At 42.1% G+C, this 18,491-nt stretch overlaps 1 protein-coding gene across 5 annotated transcripts in view; it reads right to left on the bottom strand.

Annotated features, from left to right (window-relative positions):
* Positions 1 to 18,491, bottom strand: part of LOC121860756 (tubulin alpha-1C chain-like) — a 49,888-nt gene that overhangs the window by 24,812 nt on the left and 6,585 nt on the right. For 4 of the 5 annotated variants that reach the window (XR_006087924.1, XR_006087926.1, XR_006087927.1 and 1 more), the window contains exons 3-4: positions 920 to 1,024; positions 369 to 565 (exon numbers count right to left, since the gene is read on the bottom strand). Coding sequence is in view for 2 of the 5 variants with exons in the window: in XM_042358102.1 (XP_042214036.1) it covers positions 369 to 565; positions 920 to 1,024 (302 nt within the window). In the remaining 3 variants the exon portion in view is untranslated. Of the gene's footprint in view, positions 1 to 368; positions 566 to 919; positions 1,025 to 3,383; positions 3,423 to 18,491 lie in introns of those variants that run through there. The other variant, XM_042358103.1, reaches the window with a different exon arrangement.

The raw sequence follows: 18,491 nt of genomic DNA, 5'->3' as shown, positions 1-18,491 counted from the left end.
GGAATTAAACAATGATGCAGTATGTTTTTATATTGGCAGCAAATAAAAAGTTTGATGCCCTGCTAATACAGTGAGTGAGAGTGTGTGTGTGTAAGGTTTCATCATAATTGAAACTCAAACTCAGGTACACTGTACTTTCCTTTGGATGGAACAAATTTGTGCAGTACTTTACATTAATTTAACCCTTATTTACATATGACAATGACCAACCCTTATCGTCCATCAAAACACAAAGAAAATTACATATACAGTAACCAGAAAATGAGTTCTTAGAAGAAATGTGTTACTGTATTGTATGCATTAAAACAGTATGTACAGTATAAAGGAAATAATTTTTGAATCTTCACCATGAAAGAAGGAATGTGTACCTGAGGAGCTGGATAAATGGAGAAACAGAGTTTTGACTTCTTGCCATAGTCAAGAGAGAGGTGTTCCATCAGCAAAGAGCCAAAGCCAGAGCCAGTGCCGCCACCGAAGGAGTGGAAGACGAGGAAACCCTGAAGGCCTGAACACTGTTCATGCTGCTTCCTGATGGTATCCCGCACCACAGACAGCTGTTCCTTACCTGAAGGATGTTAGTGAAGGGGAGGTTTGTAGGGTTGGGGATATTTATCATTCTGGTGGGGGTCTTCCTTACTTGCGGGAAGGTGAGGAGTAGGCTATTAGAGGAAGGATGTGTTGGGGTGAGTGTGAGGAAGATGAATATTAACATAATTACCTTGAGCATGGGAAAGTTAAATGGGAAAATATAAGTTAGATGGAGAAGGGATGTTTGATCATGTCCCCTAATATGGGATCGAGCAGTTTAGAAGGAGGACGTTCATTAATGGGTTAGACAACAAGTAGAATCAGCACCAACCATACCACAGTATATATGAGTACATTAGATCATATGAACCTACATCATCAAGACACTCACCCACAGTGTAGTGTCCACGAGCATAGTTATTGGCAGCGTCCTCCTTGCCAGTGTGGAGGGAGTTGGGTGAGAAGAGTTCACGGTAGGTGCCCGTCCTGATCTCATCTGTGTGAAGGAGAAATAATAATACTGTAGATAAGGATATATGGGAGAGTGCTGTAGATGTACAATGATGAGGATACATAGGGGAAATTTGTAGATGTACAATGACAGTGAAACATAAGGTAGTGTTTTAGATGTAGTACAATGATAGGGATACAAGGTGAGGTTAAATCAGGTAAGGTTAGATACAGCTGGTTTTTATCACACAATAGTGCAGAAGATTAATTCTCAACTGTAAATATGAAAGTGAATTGTGATAGTTACAGACAAAAACTCAAAGGTTGGGGTTAAGTTAGCTTAGCATTAAATTAGGTTAGGTTAACATTAGGTTAAGTTAGTCTAGGATAGGTTAGGTTAGTATTTGGTTAAGCTGTTTGACTATGTTAGGTTAGGTTAAGTTAAGTTTTGTCTAGTGCTTATTCATCTTCATTCACAGGAAGCAGGAAGCATGCACAAGACAGCCACTCACTTAGTTGTCCAGTGACATTTCTCCCACATTAAACATTCATCTCAACGCTCCTGAAACTACCGAGTGTTGAGTCACCCCATACTGTACTAGTGACTCATCCATCTTCCTTCATTCACACGAAGATATTTACCTGGTGCTGTGTTGTTTTACTTCATATTTAGCTTTTTAAAGGATTTTTTGTTATTTACTCAAAAGTTTTATGAGGAATTTCAAGTGCTTGGTGTACTGTTTAGTTCCCCGCTTACGTTGCCGAAGTATCCCTCCTTACCCGCACCTAACCGGATCAGGTTTTGAACATGAACTTTTCGTTATGATGATGAAAAAAACTCGGGAGAGATCATCCTGCTGATCAAAGGTTGCCATAATACTAAAGGACTGTAAGGTCAACATGATGGCCAGAGGTCAGGAGGGGTCAACCTGGGTGAAGCAGAATGGTAAGGGAGGGGTACACATAGTACCACTTATTGATCATTAGCCTCTACCACCACCACCACCTGCACCCAAGGACACCCACTACAAGAACACTAGGATGGATATGATAGCTGTACAGGAACAACCCTTCACCTAGATACTGGCCACCTGAGGGCTGAGACAGTTCATGTATTATACTTCTTTAACATACCAAATTACCAATATCTCCATAATAGGAGCTACCTAATCAATCACCATTGTAATGTATCCTTCTCTACAGCTGAAACTTGTACAGTTCTTGAAGGACAACTCCAGGGAAGCAAAAGTTTTCTAATTGATGCCCAAGGTTTCGAAGGCTGATACAAGTATTGAAGCAGCAAATGGTGAACAAGTACATCCTCGTGTGAGTGCTTAAGAATGCACTCATAATCGAGCAATTTTCTGTCTACAGATAGTGAAGGATCACACATTTAGCAACTGTATTAAATTTGCCGTAAAAGGAGAGGGGTGAAAAGATAGTTAAATCGTGAAAGGTTCAGCAAGAATTACCGTATAATTTTGCCATACAACAGAAGAGATTTTAGTAGCCCTAGACACAAAAGCAAGTTAATACTGCTGGATTTTATCGAAAAAAATGATAATGGAGCTCGATGCACCAGCAGCACCAACGACATAATTTGGTCATAAAGCGACGTGACAACCAGACTAATACTTTTACTTACTTTTATCCTCTTTACCACTGATCGGCTCGTTAGCCGCTTGGGGAATCGGTCACGTCTCTGTTATGCACTGCTGGCAAGTACTGGGCATGCAATGGCTCCTGAATGTATCTGAACCTTCTCCAGTGCTGGTCAAGTCTGGTCTTGAAAGAGCTCACACTCGGTGCCGTCACAACACACTCTGGTAGATTGTTCCAAGAGTTTACAACCCTCACTCCGAAAAAGTTTGCCCTCACGGTTTTCTGGACTTGCGGCTTCTTCAATCTCGAGCTGTGACCCCTTGTGGGGCGAGCGTCCGCCAGCTCCAAGTAAGGACACTCAACTGAGTAGTGCCCCCTGAGATGCTTATACACCTCAACTAGGTCCCCCCTTGCCCGTCTGTAGTATAAGCTAGGCAAGTTCAGGCGCTCCAATCTCTCAGGGTAGCTGAGGTGCCGAAGTGCAGGCACCAGTTTGGTGGCCCTCCTTTGAACATTTTCAACCAACTGACAGTCCCTAGCATATCTCGGGGACCAGATGGGGTGACAGTACTCCAGATGGGGAAGCACTTCACTCCTGAAGATCGTCACGAGGGACGGACCGTCTAGATATCTGAACGACCTTCTTATAAGACCCAATAATTTATTTGCCTGATTTACCTTCTTCTCACAATGGCCCGAGAACTTCAGCTCATTGTCAACATACACACCTAGGTCCTTCTCACACACAGTCTCAACTAGTGCATTTTCTTCATCCCGTTGGGACATATGATACGCCTCCTTACCGTTGGTACGCCCCAGGTGCATCCTCTTCTGTCAATGTGTTGTAACTGTGTGGCTGTACCAGTGTGTGTGTGTGAGTTTTGAGTTTATGCGTGTATAATGTATATAATTAAAAATCTGTGTATGCATCTGCACATGAACGTGTGTTTGTGTGTGTGTGTGCAAGTAACGTCTCATGCGTGGTGTACATTACCTGACTATCTTCGTGTGTGTAAGTGGATATTCCGTCGTAATCCGTCTCCCAACCCTCCCCCTCACCCCCTACTTTCCCCCTTACCCCAGCTGTCACAGTCTCTATTTACTTGTCTATAACGTATCTACGCTTGACTATGTAATTATAACACACACAACTATTACATGTGAGGAATAATGTACAATACGTGTCTTTATATCCTCTGGGGTAAAGTGGTCGTGTGTGTTTCATGAGTGGATGTTTTTTTTTCTTTTTAGTTATTTTTTCCTCCAGCGTTTTGAACACTGATTATATTAATGAAAGTAGCGCGCACGTACACCCTATAAACAGTATTACACACACACAAATTTAATTCATTAAGTAGTGAACCTGGTGACAAAGAAATAAATGAAGTATGGAACAATAATGCATTTTGTTTGTAAAATTTTCAAGCTCACACCTATCTTCCTTGTCAGAACATGTCTCAGATAAACCCTCCTTATATCGTGTGTTAATCAGTGCTGTTAAGTTCGCTGTCCGACTGAAAAATATCGACCTCAGAGAAATCTTAATGTTCACGATTTTCACGCCAACTTAAGGTCTCTTTTTCCGAGGTGTTGGAGGTCGAGAGAGGCTTGTCCTCCTCTCGACTCCTTCTAGTCAAGCGTCATTACGACCAATAATTACCCCGAAATTGAATTGTCGACCATAGATTCGGAATCAGCATGCTTAGAAGTACCTACACTGACAAAAGTAACAGAAATTACAAAATAAGCAAGATGAATGATAATCTTCTTAAAATGATTATACTGGGAGACTGTGGTGAGGAGACCAGGTTGGTGGTGTGGGACAATGTAGCTAGCGAGACACGCAAAGGCAGGGCAGGGCAGGTGAGCATGACGCGTAAGTCTGAATTCCCTTGGAGGGATTATCCCACATTAAAGCTTAATGTAGACTCAACATCTCAACAAATATATTAGTTAAAGGTTCGGACGATGGTTTGGAACAACCGAAGATTTCATTACCTAAACAAACCTAACCTAACCTAACCTAACCCCCGGGGGCTCCCCCAAGTAGCATTACGGTGAAATAAGCTGAGGTGCTTAATCTATACGATCCCCATTATTAAAAAAAACAAGTGTTTTCCATTTTACCAAGTTCATTGTGTTGGAGCCGCTGGCCATCAACAGTCACTAATTCAGGAGGAAGGTAGCAGTAAAGTGGGGACCTCCCTCACCTGATGTATAAAAGTCTTCAAGTGCAGGAGGGGTTCAGGTTCAGTGTAGGGGGTGTTCAGGTTCAGTGTAAGAGGGGTTCAGGTTCAGTGTAGGAGGAGTTCAGTGCTGTAAACTCGGCAGTAAGACTTAAGGAAGGGGAGTGTGTTGCGTCACGTTTAAATTCCTGTAATTATCAAGAGGGGGCAACTACAAGGACGGTCAGTGTGGTAGTGTGGTGGTGCTGTGGTGTGGTAGAGTGGTGGTGTGATGATATAGTAGTGTGGTGGTGGTGATGAAGCAATAATTTTGGTTATGATGTGGTAGTGGTGGTGATCGACTTATATCATCAATACCCTACCCCAGAATGCGTCACAGTTCATTCCCCAAACACCCAGAAGGACAAAGGTGACTCATAAAACCTAAATACCAACTGGGGTCTTTTTCCACACAGTAATAATGGATGAGGCTGCCCATTTAACACACCAAGGCTGTTTTTTTCTGATACTAAGCAAAAACTTACATATACAGTATGATATTTTTCTTTAAATTGAAAAAAAAAAGTATTCCGGGGAAATATTTATAACTTTTTCTTTCTTACTGGATTTTTACCGTCAATTGGGGTAAGTATTAAAAACATGTACGGAGTTCTACCTGTCATTTTTTTACTAGACAGACAGGAGGGACAGGCCGTCACCGTCATGACACACGCATACCTCTCTTACTCCCAAGAAGGTCACTCGTCTCGTTTTGGGGGACCCGGAAAACCATATGGCCTCTTTAAGTACGATAATTAGCATTGATCGTAAGGCTCCCCTTGTGACACACATCCAGTAACACACTGCTGATGTTGTTGGCCTTAGTGCAAGAAGTCACGTAATATAATCATTTATAATAATTATGACAACAACAGTAATGATTTCAGTGGCGGGAGTGTCGCTGGAATGACCTTATTACTGAAACTGATGGCTGTTTTGAAAGTGGTTAAGTTGATGCTCCGTCACCCAAAAAATGAGAGCTCGCGTGTCCATTTTTTTTAACTTCACGGCTTTGATGACTTTGCAACAAACTCTACGCTCTATTTCCCCACTTTTAACTTACTTGGTAAAACAAAAATTAAAGGTTAACTGTGCAGTTATACCTTTATCATTTATCTTAGCTTAACATATAATTACTGGAGTCGACACCAGAAAAACTCTCCTTAATTAGCTAACCCGCTGCTAGTTTCTAAAGGTCAAGTTATCCCGTGTTAGTTTTCGCACGCGCTTAAGTTCACCTTATTGCTTGTAAACACTATCAAGCGCTACCTTGACCTGACTCACTGGGTTAAAGTTATGTATGATAACTAAGGTACACGCTGGCCCTCCCTTATCCCAACCATCCCACTCCCCTTATCCTTCCTCCCTGACCTCACAATCTCTTCATCCTCCCTGACCTCACAATCTCTTCATCCTCCCTGACCTCACAATCTCTTCATCCTCCCTGACCTTTCACAACCTCACGATTTCTGTTTTCTCTGCCTCATGTTGTACCCTCCATCGTTCTCTCATTTCCTGGCTGCTCATATCTCCTTCCCTGCCTGTCGTGAGCTTAGTGGTGGTCAGCCAAGCCTAGTGTGGATCACCCCCACTCACGCTCAACCCCCCTCCCCCCACCACGCCTAAATTACCACATGGATTAATTTTTCCATTAAATAGAAATAAATAATAGGCATTTTTATGAATCATCTCACTCTTAAATTCGTGAAAACAATAACCCTGATAAACATAATGAACGGAGAGACAAACGATGATAGATGCCGCGTTCGTAAAGCTGAAATTTCCATAATAGAATAAAAAGAACTTCAAAATGTGGTTATATATAGCACAGTGTATATATAGACAAATCGTTATCTTCATTTCTTCTTCACGTGACTCTGGGGATCGCGTGTAGTCGTTCACCCTGACACAATGTATGGGAGGATAAAGACATTGTCAGATTACTCCTCCGCCCCGTGCCTTAGGTAACTAACAGCACAGCTGCACTCGTTACTTGCAAGTTGCATTTACTTATTACAGTGATGGAGGCAAGTGTACTGACCACTGGATGAGATTAATTGAATTTTTTCCTTTTTTTATCTTTTGATCTGTCTGGGCCTGGGTGTTGTACTATTGAAATTCCTAGGCGGGCGACCTGTGGTCAAGTCACGGACGCACCGCACGATGTGGGAGGCACGTTATAAAGCCTGAAGAGATTTAATAAGTCAAAATAGTGAAATTATAATGGGCCGGCTGTGTCCTTACTTAATAAATTTTGGGGAGTTGTTGCTGGTACAAACAACTTTTACTGAATTGTTCATGTCTATTCTCTGAGTATCTGTATGGTATGACATAGTGATCATTAAAATATTAATGGGTAGAGGAGTGTAGCTATTTTGACAGTATTTTCACGAAATTTACCATCTCTCCTTTTGGCACACTGTCCTGAGTGTTCTGAAATATATTCCAATAACTTATAATCTAAGGAATAATTTACCTAGACTCCCTCTGCCCAGGCTTGTATGTTGATATACAAATGTCAACAGTTATTTATAATAGAGGGATTTCAAACAAAAATAAGGTAAACAAAACTGATGTGTTTACAGGCATAGATCTCAGTGCTACCAGAATTTCACTTTAATTGAAACAAATATACTGCAACAGATTAGACTGATCGATTTGTTTGATAGTGAACGGTGACATTTTGGAGGCAACAGATGTCTTTCAACGACTTGTGTGTGTGTGAGGCCAGGTAAACGTCCAGAATGTAGGTCAAGTGAGGTAGATATCGTGTCGTAAGAATAACTCGGTGGACGAAACACTGGCTGTGTGTGGGGGTGATGATTGTACTCCCACAGTTACCAACACTTTCTAGAGAGGAAGTCGAGGCTACTGGGGAACTTCGAACAAAATCATTTCATACTATATACATACATAAGGGGCTTCTTTAACTCTTCAAAAGAGTTACCTCAAAATCTTGATGTTTGTTAAAATTTACATTTTATAAACAATTTGGAGCATTCGCTTTTAACTTAAAACACTACGTGGTGATGCTACACTGTACTGCCCTTATATTCTGCCACATCTTACCGCCATTTATAAACTGAAATACACACAAAGTCATTTTATAAAACAATATATTTTTTCCTCCCAAGCCACTAGAATCAAGTCCTCTCGTGATAATAGAAAAATTCTGTAATGATAACGTAATATAAGTTAGGAGGAAGGTATGCCTGGTGTACACGCGATGGTGTAGGCGAGGTGCAGGTAGTGTCACGCCCCCCATGACACATTACACCTGGGGGGAGGGGGCAAGTATCTCACCCACACTCAAGGTTGTACAAGAAGTATGAGGCACAGTTGGTCACCAGTACATCTAGAAGTTTCTATACTATAGTTGGATAACGTCTATAGCCATAAATTTATACCGGATATTATGTTAGAATAGTTTTAGATTAATTTAACGCGGTGAGACACGAGTTCCATTCGATTGACTATAGTTGGTTGATTGGTTGATTAGCTTAAGTTCGAATGGTTTGTTGGGTTAAGATTATTACGTTAGGACATGTAGACGCCAAAACACAGCTCGCCAAAACGGTATACGATGATAGACAGTTAATAGAGGTAAAACTTGTTATTTAAAGAGATGGATCGTGAAGACCACCACTTTCGTCCTCCCGCCGCCGCTTACCGCACCACCTTAATAATAACACCAACCTACAAACAACATTAAATCATTATGTAATTATGGTGATTTTTTGAACTTAAAATTTACATCTTACTCAAATTATTGGCAGTATAAATGGAGAAGTTAGAGGCAGTATAAATGGAGAAGTTAAGAGGCAGTATAAATGGAGAAGTTAAGAGGCAGTATAAATGGAGAAGTTAGAGGCAGTATAAAGAGAGAAGTTAGAGGCAGTATAAAGGGAGAAGTTAGAGGCAGTATAATTTGCTGTTGTTTTTCCCGTTCCATCGAGAACATTAGTTGTGTGGAGGGAAGTAATGGAGTCACGCCCTTGTACGCTCCCCTACCACCACTACTCTTATTAAATCTTGAATTAGCCACAAGGGAGAGAGGGAGGGGAAGGGGGGGGGAGGGGGAGGAGAGCTGGAGGGAGGGAGGACACAGTCGGTAACAAACCACAAGGGTTCAGGTCCGTACGTAAGATATTCACTTTAACTTCGGCTCCAGTTATCTATCATTTATTTAAGTTAATGGAACAGTTCCATAACTTGTAAAGCTTCATAATCTTCTATTTAAGGTAAAATATTAATGAACAACGTTTAGAGATCTCTGGTGGTAGAATGACGCACCAGCAACAAGTTGACCCTGAGTTGCCACTAACGATACGTCACTCATTGTGTACCATACCGTAGTTCGTGGAAGACTTTCAGTAAACCTAACCTCTAAAACATACATCATAGAGAGAATTAACCAGTAAACATAATAACCTAACTTAACCTAACCCAACTTAAGCTCACAGTTACCGTGAATAAATTGTAAAGATAATCTCCACATCATCGATTTCGTTATGACACTCAAATCGTTTCAATGTTTTACTGAGAAATTATATATTATTCATTCCTCTCAGTTTGAGCTGAATAATCAATCTGTCTCAACTCAAACAAAGAGGAGGTATTATTTAAGACCTAAAGATATCATTGTAAAAGTCTTAGCATTTATAGTATCTTACGTTTATATAGATATAGAACACTGCCTATTGACGTGTATGTATGTATGTATGTAGGAAGGGAAGGAGAGGGAAGGGGGGTGATAGTCATAGGAAGCTCGTGGTGGTGAAGACAGGAATGTTATTGATCTACCTGAGGTAACATTCCAAGCTAGGCCAGGTAGGTGGGGAACTACCTCATGACCATGACCACACACACACACACACACACACAGTTGAAGAGGGGGGGAATTCTGGGAATGCCTCCTTGACCTGTCACTAAGAAAGAATGGTACCGATGTAATGCGGGGGAGAAGGGGAGGGTGGGGTGGGGGAGGTGGAGGGGAAGGTAGCGAAGGGGTGAATGGGAGAGTTGTAGGGGTGGGGGAAGGGGTGGGCAAAGGTTGAGGGGTGGAGGGGTAGGATGTGCCCTGTAGGGGGGAAGGGGTGATGGAGCTGAAGGGGTGTAGGGGAGTAACTCTAGTAAGGTAAAAACAGTGACTATAACCCCCCCCTCCCCCCCCCCAGACCAATAAAATTAGACCCCAGGAGACCATTAACTGCATAACTCAGAGGACCACAAGCTCCAGTCCCCAAGAGACCCCCCTACACACACACACCCTAGGGCCTAGACCCAAGCCCTAGCACCCCCCACCCTCCCCACACACGTACTAAACATTCATACTCGGAATAACATGTAACATATGAGAATAACATATACTAATTATTCATACCTGGGATAATGTATAACGAGGTAAGTAATTAGTTACCCTACAAGACCTCCATAATTCTTCAATAGGGTTAGGATAAAAGGGGTAGGCGGGCCAGGTACGGTAGGGCTTTGCATAAATGTTAGACAGGTATGGATCTCCGGCCACCAGACACGTTAACACAGTCACCCATTAATTATTACTCTTAACTGAACACATAATGAACACGTCCTCTACTTACCTGGGCTATGAACACCTTTCTCAACACTGTAATTCTAATATGTGTTCTAACTTACATATTCTAAATGATTAATACCCATATCCTGCATCCTACAGCCCCTTGAACGCTTATTCCCTACAGCAAATCCAATATTTAACCAGCAATTCGGCTATGTGGATACGTGTTAGCATTTCTGGATATCCTAAACGATCAATGACATTTTCTTTCACATCGTCCGTTATCACATCATATTTATTCATAATTTTCAGATATCCTAAAAAAAAAAATCAATTCATTTTCTTACACATCTTCCACTCTCATAATCACACTTGACAACGTATCATATTTACTGGAGCCTCATATTGTACTAACACTTTGGGTTTTTTTCGGGAATGTGTCATCTGTCAGTGAACCGGAGCAGCTGGGGTATAAACACGCCTTTACCTTCACGACACAGGACACCTACTGGAAATAAGCATCTGATGGCTTTGTTCACTATCACTGGTCAAACAGCTCTCTCTCTCTCTCTCTCTCTCTCTCTCTCTCTCTCTCTCTCATCATTCTCCCTTTCTCTCTCTCCCTCTCGTCATTCTTTATTATTGCTTTTTATTTATGATATTACGGTAAATTTAAATAAAATCAATTACTATATAACGCAATAAAATGTCTTAGTAAGGTCCAACTTCATTCATATTTATAACGAACTATTTATTCATTCGTTCTATAAAATACTAATAACAAAAACATTTCAAAAGATACATGAATAATTATTGCACAGTATCTTCTCGCTCATCATGTTTACCACAAGCAACAACAGTAATATCATGGTGTAACCGTGTAGGGCCAGAGAAGCGCCACACATTGTATTTGGGTCAATGTATTTCTCACGGTTGGGTCTCATGTGTACAAAGATGGAGAATGTGTGTCAAAGGTTCATACCCAGAGAGTCTATGGTTATGTGGAAGTTTTTTTCATTTACTGGTATGCGATGGTAGTTGCGGCAAAATGTATAGTATAGTGAACGTGACCTAAAAGCATTATAATGGTGCTAAATTCAGTCTAGTTGTGCCAAAATGTAGGTTAGTCGCGCCACAATGCAGTCTAGTCGCGCCACAATGCAGTCTAGTTGCGCCACAATGCAGTCTAGTCGCGCCACAATGCAGTCTAGTTGCGCCACAATGCAGTCTAGTCGCGCCACAATGCAGTTTAGTCGCGCCCAATGCAGGTTAGTTGCACCCAATGTAGTTTAGTCGCACCACAATGCACTCTAGTCGCGCCATAATGCAGTTTAGTCGCGCCATAATGCACCTGCCACACGGCATCACAGAAATTGTGACCAGGTCTCAGGTTGCTGATCTGACTTTCTGCCTCATTTACACACAATTGCAGGGTCTCAATTGTTTCACTTACTATGACAACACAACATACATATATTGTTTCTCACTTTTGATCTTTTTTCAGTTTTGTATTTCTTTATGGTTCTTTATTATTATTATTATTATTATTATTATTATTATTATTATTATTATTATTATTATTATTATTATCCAATAACTATTTGTATGCACGAGTCACTTCTGGGATTATCACTCCATCCAACATTGAACTAACACACACACACACACAAATATGCCAGAACGCGCTGTAAATTACCTATGTATGACACAAACCGCGACCAATCGGCATTACAAGAACGGCTCATGTCCTGCGTTAGTAAGGAATTTGTAGGAGTATTATCTAACAATGTTCTGGGCGTTCCTTAAGAATGTTCCGGGAGTTCCTTAACAATATGTTAGGAGATCCTTAACAATCTATCAGAAAGTTCTTTAAAAGAATGTTCAGGGAGCTCCTTAAGAATGTTCCGGGAGCTCCTTACGAACGTTCCGGGAGCTCCTTACGAATGTTCCGGGAGCTCCTTACGAATGTACCGGGAGCTCCTTACGAATGTTCTGGGCGTTCCTTAAAAAAGTTTCAAGTCCCCAATAATGAATTTTAAAAAATCCCAAGAATTAACAGCAACAACAAAAACAAAAACACAGTTCCAAGCATCAACACATTCCATACCAACATTCTAGGAAGCAACACTTAATAAAAACGTAAAACAAAAAATCCATAACAAACGTTCCCAAAATCCATACGTCTGCTGATAACGTTTTACGAAGCTCTTAAAAACGTCACAGTGTGTGTGTGTGTGTGTGTGTGTAATTATATATCGGATAATTCTAAGAAGGAGGCTATGAGAGACGATGAAGGAGAAGTAGGAACAACAGATAATGATGGGGTGAGATTGATGACTGGATAAAGAATGGATACAACGCAAGTCTTGATATAACTGTTAATAAGAAGTACATTAGCCGCTGCCCCCCAAGGTTATTTTTCACCTGATGATTGACTACTCTAACGCTACCTAGGGAAGGAGTAGGGCTGCGTGGGGTAGGGTGGGGTGGGGTGGGGTGGTGTGGGGTAGGGTAGGTGGGAGTAGGGCTGCGTGGGAGGGGTAGGGTGGGGTGGGCTGCTTGGGGTAGGAGTGGGGCTGCGTGGGGTAGGATGGGGCTGCGTGGGGTAGGGGTAGGGGGGGTAGGGCTGCTTGGGTAGGGTAGGGTGGGGTAGGGCTGTGGGAGTGGGATGGGGCTGTGGGGTGGGGTGCGTGGGGTGGGATGGGGCTGCGTGGGGTAGGGTAAGGCTGTGTGGGGTGGATAGGGCTGCAGAGTGGGGCTGGGGTAACTGTGGGGAGGCTGTGGGGTGGGGCGTAGCTGCGTAGGGGGTGGTGGGGGTGGGCAAGGCTGCGTGGGGTAGGATGGGCTGCAAGGCTGCGTGGGGGTGGGATAGGGCTGTGTGGGGTAGGATAGCTGCGTGGGGAAGGTAAGGCTGCGTGGGGTAGGATAGGGCTGCGTAGAGTAGGGTGGGGCTGCGTGGGGTAGGGTAGGGGCTGCGAGAGTAGGGGTAAGGCTGCGTGGGGCAGGGATAGGGCTGCAGTAGGTAGGGTAAGGCTGCGTGGGGGAGGATGGGGCTGCGTAGGGGGTAGTGGGGTAGATGGGCTAGAAGGCTGCGGGGTAGGGATAGGGCTGCGAGGGATAGGGGCGCTGCGTGGGGTAGGATAGGGCTGCGTGGGGTAGGATAGGGCTGCGTGCTGCGTAGAGTAGGGTAAGGCTGCGTGGGGTAGGATAGGGCTGCGTGGGGTAGGATAGGGCTGCGTGGGGAAGGGTAATGCGAAGTAAGATAAGGCTAATTTAATTCTAGAAAAGGTAAGGTTAGGTTAATACTAGGCACGGTATGGTTATGTTAGGTTAGGGTAAGGTAAGTTTAGTTTAGTTTAATTAATGCTAGGTAATGTTAGGTTAATGGTAGTAAATACAAGTTTAGGCTAAGTTAATGCTAGGTAAGGTTAGGTTAATGCTAAGCACGGTAAAGCTAAGTTTGGTTAAGGCTAGGTAAATGTAAGTTTAGGTTAAGTTAATTCTAGGGTAGGTTAAAGTTAAGGTGGTTAATGATAAGGTGAAATAAACTGGGAGGGGTTAAACTAGGAACATAGGATGGTTACAATAAGACCAACCTAAGTGAATAACCTCAGTAAATAATAACACAAACATCGATGCATTATGACAAACGAAAAAAAATGCATAAAAAACAGAAAAGGAGAAAAGGTAATCTTGAGTAATTCTGAGGAGGATGGCGTGACGCAAAAGGAACAGAGGCAGACGATATAATGTTTATTTCTGGGAATATTAACAATGACAGGGAGATAATGGTGATGAAAGAGAAAGGCGGGGGTTGAATGATCACCAGAAACAACACGACGATAACATGAGCGAGGAAAAAACGACGCTATAATCCCATAATCTTGTTTGCAATGGGGGAAATAATTCATAAACTTTCATTATGACGTATTAGTAGTTAAAAAGGGAAGGATATAATTTAGTTTAGTCACCCAACCCATTAAAACAGGCCCGATTTTGTTTTACCCATTACCGTCAAAAAAGCAGGAACAATTCAGTTTAATCACTCATCTCTACTGAACAAGGCAACGAAAGTGAGATTGACAGGCGACACAAAAAAAAAGAAAAAAGAATTGAATGATGGCTGAAGGTTGAGAGTTGATTGAAGACGATGACTCCCTCCTCTCAGTTGAAAGATAGACTTTGGGAGATAGATTAGAGGAGAAGGAACAGAAGCTAACGGCAAACTCATGTCATATGTATCCAGTGTGTGTGTGTGTGTGTGACCAGGGTAGGGCTTACTTCCGTGCGTGTGCGCGGTCAAAATATTGTTTTTTTTTATATCACAAAAACTACACTAATTGATAATTATTATATATCGATGTATTCCTTTGACCAATTAAAACCAGCACATCTAAATAATAATAATAATAATAATAATAATAATAATAATAATAATAAATAAATATTAACAAGTATTTTTTCTTCCCGGCTTCTGCCATAGTCATGACGTCACCAACAGCGATCAATATGAACTTCAAAAGAATAGCCTTTACTAAGTGGTATACCTGTATTAAATATTTAGTAAAATACTTTGAATACAGCAAAATTGTAAATCACAGCCTGAGCCACCAAATTTACCTAATTAGGGATAAGACGAAAGTTTCTCCCCTTATAGCTCACAAGGGAAGGAGGAAGAAGGCGGGGATAAGCAATAAATAGCAACTCCCAGGAGGTAGAGTTGCCATTAAACAGCTGAATCTCCTGCCTTCCACGTTATTGTAAAATTACCTAATATCCTCTCTCTCTCTCTCTCTCTCTCTCTCTCTCTCTCTCTCTCTCTCTATATATATATATATATATATATTAAATTACTGATTACTGTTTATGTGATTACCTCCGTCTGCATTCACTGTTTGTCTATACTATAACTGTACTACAGACGCTGTTCTGGCTCGCTACTGATGTTATTCTTAATCTCGTCTTAATGATTAATATGACGTGAAATACTATAGCAGCTGAGTAAAGGTCAGGGAAGTTATATTTATCTGTAATCTTTTAAGACTTCCTCTGTTTAATGCAATGACCAGTTTACCTGAATAACAACACACACACACACACACATTTATCCTTCATTCACTCCTCCCCAGTTGAAAATGATGTGTCCTGTTATGGTAATTCTCTCACACCAAAAACCTAAATCTACTTCACCTCCTAACCATAATTTTCCCCGTTGCTTTAGGATACTTCAACTGTGGACAAAACATATATGTTGACTTAAAACGGCAGTGTCGGATTAACCATAAGGCACTTGAGGCACTGGCCCCAGGCCCCCGACTCTAAGGGGCCCCCAAATCCAAACATTCTCGAAGTTGAAGCGTATAAAACATGAACTTCGTTCAACGATGTCCTAGCAACGTCTCAATTTTCTGTCTCTTATGAACATTAAATGTGTTATTTTGCAGAAGCTTAATATTGATGAAATCATTGATAAATTTGGGTATATTTTGTTCTTGTTATTTATATATACCTTGAGGGTAGGGGGACCCAAGTTGATCTGTGCCTCAGGCCCCTATTAAGCTTAATCCGGCCCTGTAAAACGGCATCATTAACTTACAAATATCATTCACTTAAATAATAAATTCCATGAACTAAGGGAATGTGTGTGTTTGTATCATTATAAAGTTATTGCTGCAGTTTGAGTCGTGACAAAGGATCAAAATAACTTACTGCATCATTCTACATAAGGTTAGATACCTCGAGGACTTCATATTAATTCTGACAGACATCAAGTGAGAGGAAACAATGAGTCGTGACGCTTTGCAGTTTATACCACAAAAAAAATAGTTTCTTTAGAGTTCATGATAGGCGGTAACGCACGACAAACTAAGCTGGAGACTTGACTGCATAATGTGTGTGTGTGGATATTTAGTTTGGAACACGAAACTACAAAGGAAGACTTCTCGGCAGGAGACTGTAGGGGTGGGAACCAGGGGGGGGGGGTTACTTTACCGGCAGGGGGGTGTGGGGGGAGATAATCATAATAAAACATACAGTATAAAGAAAGTGAAAGTGGGTCTCCTAGGTATGACGGCCCATTAGGAACAGTGTGGATAGATAAGCAAGGAAACACTGTGGCTGGCACTGTACTTGACCGCCTTCACTTTCTTAACTTGTAAAATCAGATAACCATTTATAAGCTGAGTGGACTGGGAGTTCCCGGGGATCGAACCACTGACCCTTAGGACAGGTGAGTGCTGTATACATTCGTCCTGTGTCTAATCTTCAGGTGATCCGGTAAGGGTCCATTATAATGGACCCTTACCGGGTCACCTGAAGATTAGACACCTAGCATATTTCACCTGGTGATTAAACACCCTATCGTTACCTGGGGGGTTGGATTAAGTTAGGTTAGGTTGGATTAGGGTAGGTTAGGTTAGTTTAGATTAGTTACGTCAGGTTAGCTTAACTTAATTTTGGTTAGGTTAGCGTTCGGGTGTTTAATCATCAGGCGATATAAGCTGGGTGTCTAAACTTAATGTGATAAAAAATTGAATTTTGAGAACCCGGAAGCAGGTTGTAGCCAGAGTGTTGACCTGTGGTGGGCTGACATCTACTGTCAGCTGGGAAGGATGAAGGTGTGTGTGTGTGTGTGTGTTTAAAGGTTAAGTCTTCAGCGTGTTTCTATTCGCACATGTGCACATATGAGATCACAAATTCAATCACATCCACGCAAAACACAAACCCGTCTACATTTTTACGTATGTACGCTCGTCTGCCTTGATGTGTACACACGAAATATACACACCATAAATACAGCCACACGAACAGTATGTGTGCGTGTCTCTTCCCGGAAATAATAGTCATACCTACCTGACCTACACACCTGACCCCGGGGCCACGGTAGGTCATTAATGGCACACATGCGGTACACAAAGAAGAAATATGACCCCTTTCCTGTAAGACATTATGTAACTCACAAAAGGTCGCTATGTACAGCATTATGTAACTCAAACATAGACACAACATAGCTAACATAGGGTGGCTATGTAGACCAATATATAAATCACAAAGAGACATTATATATCTCACACAGGGTCGAACACGGATGATTATGCCACAATTTCTGTCTTAAGTCAAAATTACCTAAGACTACACATTATTATAGCACTGTATTGATCCCTCCAGTAACCTGCTAGGGGGGTTGGGGGTAAGGGGGAAAGACCTGAAAGGGAGAATTGGGAGGAGAGGGTAAGGGAGCGAGTCCTGGAAGGGGAAAGGGGGGGGTGGGGAAGGGGGTTATAGCAGTATATTAGCGGGTGAAGAGGTGAAGGAGGAGAGGAAAAGGAGGAGCAGAGGAATAACTAAAGAATGAGGAGAGGAGGATGAAAAAAAAGGACGAAGAACAAGTGTAAAATATACGATAATGAGAAGAGGAGGAGAAGAAGAGGTAGGACAGGAAGAAAGGATAAGAAAAGTGGAGAATGAAAAAACCGAAAAAAATTAAGAATCGGTAATAAGAAGAGAAGAGGAGGAGGAGGAGGAAGAAGACACATTACTTATCTCCACATGACACTTAAAGACACATAAAATATTACTGAAGCATGTACAACAAGGCTGTATCAGTAAAGAGTGTACCGGCCGACCCTGTCCAGCACCATCACCCCATCCCATCCGACCCCTCGTTCCACCTCGTCCAGCCCCACCTCACCCCACCCCACCCCTTTCGGCCCCCTCGCCCCACCCCAACCAGCCCCCTTGCCCCGCCCCACCCTACCCCGATCCCCCTGACGTGACCTCGGCAGCCCAACAGGTCAGTAATAATTGTTCAACGCTCTCGTGCTCAGGTGAACCCCAATTGACTTTATACATGGCACACTTGAGGCCCACAAAGCATAATTATTGGTAATCTGTTGGGCTAAATTTTTAGGACAAAAGTATAATTATTGATAATCTGTCCATCCGAATTTTGGGGAAGGGGAGGAGTGTTGAGCGTTATGTGTGTGTGTGTGTGTGTGTGTGTGTGTGTGAGAGAGAGAGAGAGAGAGAGAGAGAGAGAGAGAGAGAGAGAGAGACTACGTGTTGGTCACATTAACGGTATATAAAGAGCTTGTTATTGTTAGTACATCTGTTGTTTTTGTTATTCTCTATACGGTTAACTAGTGTTATAG

The sequence above is a fragment of the Homarus americanus genome, unplaced genomic scaffold (assembly GCF_018991925.1).
Source record: "Homarus americanus isolate GMGI-L3 unplaced genomic scaffold, GMGI_Hamer_2.0 scaffold23617, whole genome shotgun sequence".
NCBI lineage: Eukaryota > Metazoa > Arthropoda > Malacostraca > Decapoda > Nephropidae > Homarus > Homarus americanus.
Note: the sequence above shows the minus strand (reverse complement) of the source record. Positions and strands in the feature narration are given on the sequence as shown.